Below are 6,864 nucleotides of genomic sequence, written 5' to 3'. Positions count from 1 at the left end.
GCCTGCAACTAAAGTCTCTCGTCTGCGGGGGCTCTTAGTGTTTGTAATATCAAATATATACTTTGTCTAATTGAATAAAGGGCTTTTTCAGAGACTTTAAAAATTCACTTCCCTCATGAACACACACAAAACATCAAAAGTATTATATAACTATTGTTTATATTTCACAATGTACAAAAATTTAAATGTATGCCACCCATAAGGGACAACGATTTTATAATTTCCCCGTGGAAATGTTTCTTCGTCCAACATAATTCTCTACTCCAGTTTCTATCTGTGCCGCAATCAATATAAAAATGAACAAAGCAAAATGTATAAGTGAGATTATTTTATTAAAATGTTCTTAAATCTAGAAGTAAAGCAGTACGACTGGTTCCTCAATCCTTCATCTCTCCTTCCTCATCCTCGTCTTCAGCGCCGCGGATGTACAGCACGTTGTTGCACCTGATGAGGACCTCGCCCAGGTTACCTGCAACAAGCAACGAAATATTATAACTTTATATAAATTGCGTTGAGCTGGTTTGAGCCAAAGCACTTCTCACATGGCTATTATTTGTTAACCGTCCTGTGTTGCATTATGTTAGTATGAAAAATCAATGGACAAATAATTCTTAGTCGGAAGTTAGAAGATAAATAAAAAATAATAATATTGAGGTGATTTAAAAAAAAAGGCTATACAAATCATGTACAAGCATGGTTACCAATTCTAAAAGATAACCTTTTATTTTTATTTGTGTCTTTTTTTATTTCTAAAACTAATGACAGATATTTTCATTATATGTATACATATATATATTGTGTACAAAATAAATTTGGGAAATTTTTAATAACGTAAAATGAACATTCGCTTTAGTTATATGGGATGACAGCCATTTAAAATAATCTTTTGATGACATTTTCTTATGTTGGTATTCCTGATGCTATACGAGTGACTAGAAGAGACGTTATTACCATTTACTCTATGCAAATTAAGTAGATACTATTTTGGCGAACTGTGGAAATAAAATAAAGGTATCTAGGCTTTTTTAAATTAAATATTTAAAAAAAAGATTAGTATAGGTTTTTTACATAGAAAATTATTAAAAAATTGTTAAAAAAAACTTATTTTATTTTTTCCAGATTTCCTCCAAAATAGTACCTACCTAAAATGCTTGTAATATCAGGAAAACTAACATATGAATACATCGTTGACAGAAATTAAAGGAAATGAAAGCGAATTTTCATTTTACGTAGTTAAAAATTAGAATGTTAAAATTAAAAATTTCCCAAATGCAGATAGTTGCCTTTTATAGTAATTAAGGTTAATGAAAAGGTTTTAGTTTAAAAAAATCTATTAAGCGTGGCCAGCGATCCCCAATATTTACCGTCCAGCTACCTTTTAACCTTGGAAGCGCATCTGGTAAACGTTATCTCAGTGCAAATAACTGACCGACATGTCAAACTATATATTGTATGGGATCAATATTAAAAATTGGGATTGCGTTACAGAAATAATTTTGGTAAAGGTTACGAATTCCGCTTCACGGTAAATACTCAATATTTCACTTTCAAATAAATGGATTTAGCTTTATTAATTCAAAACATGATTTATTATGTCGGGGGAGACGGAAAAATACGCACTTTTAATTTTAATTTCGTTTATTAAGTCACTTACGCGATATGTCACACGAGATTTCAAAGAAACAAAATAATGTGACATTTGCCGGAATTACCACAACTAGTTATTTACCTAGCCAGTGCGCGGTTTAGGTACAGTACCTACCTACGAACTAATTCAGTTAAAGAAAATAAAATCTTGAAAATATTAAATTAATATTTATAACCTAACCTAATCTAACTGTGATTTTCTATAGCAAAAAAAATGCCCCTTTAATAACGCCTGCTCGCGTCCTCTTTAGAGTTACATCCCAGTTTTAAAATAGTATGTGGGCTACGCTAGGTTTGTATAGACTGGTTTGTGATTTAATTCTAATACCTATTTTCCATGACCTAACCTAACCTAAACTACCTAAACGGAATACGTTTAATCACATTTTATTCTATTTGTTTGTCATTCGGGTTATTTTATTTAATTATATGTTGATTATTTGTTATAAATAATACATTGACTTACATATTAATATGGATTAATTATACACAATGATATTATTTATTTTATATGGCAATACTAATTTTTTTTTGGTTGGCAGCAGTGTCTATGAAATATTTTGTAGGTATGAATTACGATATTATGAATATAATCCAACTCTTGATATGAATATAGTCGCCGTCGGAGGCGCCGCATACTAATTGACATATCGCGTAAGTGACTTAATAAACGAAATTAAAATTAAAAGTGCGTATATTTCCATCTCCCCCGACATGATAAATCATGTTTTGAATTAATAAAGCTAAATCCATTTATTTGAAAGTGAAATATTGCGTATTAAGAGTGAAGCGGAATAGGAGAAAATTAATATAATTTTTCACAATACTAAATTAACTCCCTGATTTCTATATAAATAAAAATGTAAATATTCGTTTGTTTCAAAATCTTAAATCTCCGAAAGTTCTTCACAGATTGCATTGAAATTTTTACACAACGTTGCATTTTAATACGCATGTGTTTTTATATACCTACTAGTGGATCACCCGCAATTATTCGCTGTTGATAATGTCTTTCTCGGGCGCCTCCAACTTCTTTCACCATGCACTACTGTATACCACAATGTTACTGATAAAAAACTACATTTAGACTCCATATCTCATATCACATAAAGATCTAAAAATTGCAATTGAACTCATGCAAATTGACTTTAATCAACTTTGTAAATGGTCACATGATGCAGGACTATTAATAAATGCTAAAAAAACCAAAGTTATGCATATAAGATCACCTAATTAATGCCAGATTTCAATTTAATCCTAATATTATTTCTCATAGTTTTAATTGCATCCATAAAAATATCCCGACTAATTGTAAATGTGAAAGCTTAGAATTAGTTACAGAATATGTCTATCTTGGTGTTACAGTAGATTGCTTTTTCAAATGGGACAAGCATATTAAAAAAACCTGTAAAAGACTCAGATCAATTGCTGGCAGAATGTACACATTAAATTTTTTCCTATCAATTGAAACACTTAAAATAATTTATATGTCAATGGCAGAATCTATTATAAGATATGGATTAACCATATGGGGAAATACTAGTATAACCAATCTGAAACAAGTCCAAGCTGTACAAAACGCAATTGTAAAATTACTAGTCGTCCCTAATATTTTTAAACAGAGACATAATACACCGTTGCTGTTTCAGAGTGCCAAAATTTTACCTGTTAACCTTTTCTCTGCGGGAGACGCACGCCTGCGACGCACTGTACATGCCCTGTACGCGGGTGGCACATCTGTGCGACGCAAAGTTTCTTCGGCGTTATGGGTATGAAACATGCTTGAGCACGGTAAAACTTATACTCTTAAAAAATCTCACATCTTTACACTACTGACATCTTACGATATTTATCCATAATACGTATCCTTATCATCGATACAAAGATTTGAAGGGATCTTCCAACTCAGAGCGAAAAATGAATCAGTTTGAATTCTTCCCGCGTCTTTACACACGTTATTGCGCAGGCGCATTTTATAAGATTCTCAAACAGAGACGCTCGCCGTGTAGATTACATTGTTTTATCGAATTATTGTTTGCTTTTTCGTGGATATGAACTATTTTAATTACAGTGTACATTAAATCTGATTTATCATATTTTAAAATAAGTTCAGTTACATACATTCATTCAAACTATTGAAGAAATATAAAATTTCGTCAGTGTTAGATTATTTTCAAATAAAGATACGTGGTTAAAACTTTTTTATAGTGAAAAATCAAGTGTAAAGTTGTACAAGTTTGACTTTTTATCAATTCTTGAAAGTATTTTTATTGCCAAAATACAAAATGTCGGGTCGTGGTCTTAATGACGAAGAAATATTTGGTGCTACTTTAGAAATAGATTCAGATTTTGAAATTAGTGACAGTGACGTCGATAATAATTGCGAAGCTGCTGAAATACATGAAAGCCATGATTCTGCCGTTATGCGTTGAGAACTGTTTCAAAATCACGATAAAAAAATATATTGAGTGATACATATTTACGGTGACATAATAACAGAAAAATTATTTCATTATTTTTGTAAATTTAAGTGTAGTTATTTTTTATTATATGAACCTTTTTAAGTGTGTCAATATTTCATGTATCCAGTCAAACGCGACATCGCACCCATAAATCAACCACTTACATCGCACCACAGTTGAAGAGCTCTACTCCGGCATGTTTATAATCATGTGTATCGTTAACCTTGAAATAAACATGGCCGCCCGGGCATACCATATCAGTTACATTATGAATATATACTTCGAATTTTTATCAAGCACCATTGATGTTCGGATTGTTTATTTATACTTGAAAAGATAATTCAAGACATAAGCGACGTATTTTTTAAAACAAATTTTAAAATCCATGCGTGATTATTGTTTAAAGTCATAAATTAGATTGATAATAAATAGCCCCGCGTGTGAACGAAGTGATACAAATTAATGACGCATAGAAAAGGTTAAGGCTATACTATGGCAAAAAATCATAATTCAGTATATATTTACCCCGCAGCATAAAGAAAAATTAGAACATAAATACAGTACTAGATTCACGCGAAATGACGGGTTAATAGTTCCGAAATTTAATAATAAATACGGACAGAGAACGTTTGAATACAACATACCGAAGATATTTAATTTATTACCTGACACTATAAAGCAATGTAAATCTATGAATAAGGTTAAATATATGGTGAAAAATTGGCTATCGGAAAAAAAATATTTATTTTAATATGTATAAAAATTGTATGAAAAAATTGTTAATTCTGTAGATATAAGATGTAAATTATAACTTTAAAAAATGTATTTGAAACTAACTTTAAGCACCTGTTGACAAGCCAATTCAATCGGCTTAGCAGGACTTGTTTGTTGATATTATGTATTAACTATTTATTCAATAAAAAAAAATAAAAAAAAAAAATTACGGTGCAGAGACAGTGCATTATAAGTATTTCTCGGGCGTCCCCGAGTTTTGCGAGCACAAACATAATATGGAGGCAAAATTTTTATATATTAAGATTAGTAACCAGATAGAATATAACTCAACCATTTGGAATGCATTTTATAATATAAGACGTTGTCCTGCCACAGACCGCCTTCTATGTAGGGAAGTTAAAATTTGTGGTTGTGTGTATTTTTGGATGAGAATTTTGAAATAAATATTTTTTTCTTTAGATCTCGTCAGCAGCACCACCTACAGGGCCCAAAACTATACTATATTTCAAGCTGGAACCAACCATACAAATTCACAAAATTTCATTGAAATCGGTTGGGCGGTTTTAGACATTAGTGTATATAAACACAGTTACACGTGATTTTTATATACAGGGTTTTCCAATAAGAGGTGATAATTTGAAAAGCTTGCTATTTCGGTAGATGTTACTTTTGAAGCTGTCATTTTTTGACATTTGACAAGTAGAAACTACGCCATTAATAAAAATGGAACGATACACGCTTCAACAATGCATTGAAATTATTAAAATTCCTCTCTGAAAAGCCTCTCTATCCTCAATGTGTGACTGTTTGGTGCGGTTTATGGTCCGGCGGAGTCATTGGACCTTACTTTTTCGAAAATGAGGCTGGAGCAACAGTTACGGTGAAGGGATTGCGCTATCGAGAAATGATTAATGATTTTTTATGGCCGGAATTGGATGGTATTGATCTGGACAACGTTTACTTTCAACAAGACAGCTATGTGCCACACAAGCAACGAAACCATTGATCTCTTACGAGTGAATATCAAAATAACACCTCTTATTGGAAAACCTGTATAAGATAAGTCCTATATTATGTAAATGTCACCTGACATGTAAAAAAGGTTTTTTTTTAAACAGCGCTATCTGTTGGACGTAAAAGCAACACGCACTATTGTGTCTCTATTTGCAGACAGACTGAGCTACAGCAATGCATTGTGGGCTACAGCTAGTTTTAAATAAATATTACCAAGCAATAAATTTTCGAAATGTGCAACCACTTCAAGCATATAATGCAGAACGAGTCAGTGAATAGTTGAACACACAAGCTGAGGATCTATTATATTCTCAGTACCAAGGACAGATGTTAAATATTTGGAAGCAAGATTTGGCACTCCTGTGTAACTATTCTTGTCTAACTATGCTATTCTATGAAAAAGTATATTATTTATTACCTGTGCAATTTCCGTCGACATGTTCCTCTGTGTTAGCTAACTGTAGGTTCATGTATCCATCAACCGATACGAGGTATCCTTTGTATTCGTGTCCCCATTTTAGCTTTACAAGGACGGCCTTTCCGGTCAAACTGTTGAGGAAGGGTTTGGGATTTATGGGCATAGCCGCCGACATGATGTGTGCTTGTTATTTCTCCTGCAAATCGAAAAACATACATTAAGGGTTAGCAATTACATCGAGGCATTTCACTGAATTGGACAAACATTTTTTACAATTAACGCTTGTCAAGAGTACACCACGGATCAAATTTTAAAGATGTAACTTTACGACGCTTACCGGTTAAAACGAAAAGATTATAATTTAACCGGCTTTCAGATCAAAGCACGCGCTAAAATTATGTTGAATATTGAAAGAAAACGTCAAAAAACGTTGTTGATTGTGTTTTTCTATGAACGAAGTAGAACAGCCAACACATAAATAAACCGCCCACAGACAACACAATATCATCCTGCTTCAGTGACTCTTCTTTATTTATTTCAACACAGTTGAAAGCCTGACAAAGGATTTTAGTAAAAAATGGGTAATTT

General features: G+C 32.2%; 1 protein-coding gene across 1 annotated transcript; it reads right to left on the bottom strand.

The window, feature by feature from the left end:
- Positions 1-313: 313 nt before the first annotated feature.
- SmF (small ribonucleoprotein particle protein SmF) lies at positions 314-6,741 on the bottom strand. Its single transcript, XM_089633163.1, has 3 exons — positions 6,614-6,741; positions 6,277-6,472; positions 314-469 (listed from the first exon to the last, which is right to left on the bottom strand). Exons 2-3 carry the CDS (start codon positions 6,449-6,451, stop codon positions 378-380), a joined length of 267 nt encoding a protein of 88 aa, XP_089489289.1. The 5' UTR covers positions 6,452-6,472; positions 6,614-6,741; the 3' UTR covers positions 314-377.
- Between the last annotated feature and the right edge of the window lie 123 nt (positions 6,742-6,864).

Source organism: Hesperophylax consimilis, chromosome 7 (genome assembly GCF_061612785.1).
Source record: "Hesperophylax consimilis isolate HC1 chromosome 7, BYU_Hcon_1.0, whole genome shotgun sequence".
Taxonomy (NCBI): domain Eukaryota; kingdom Metazoa; phylum Arthropoda; class Insecta; order Trichoptera; family Limnephilidae; genus Hesperophylax; species Hesperophylax consimilis.
This window is presented reverse-complemented; position numbering and strand designations above follow the sequence as displayed.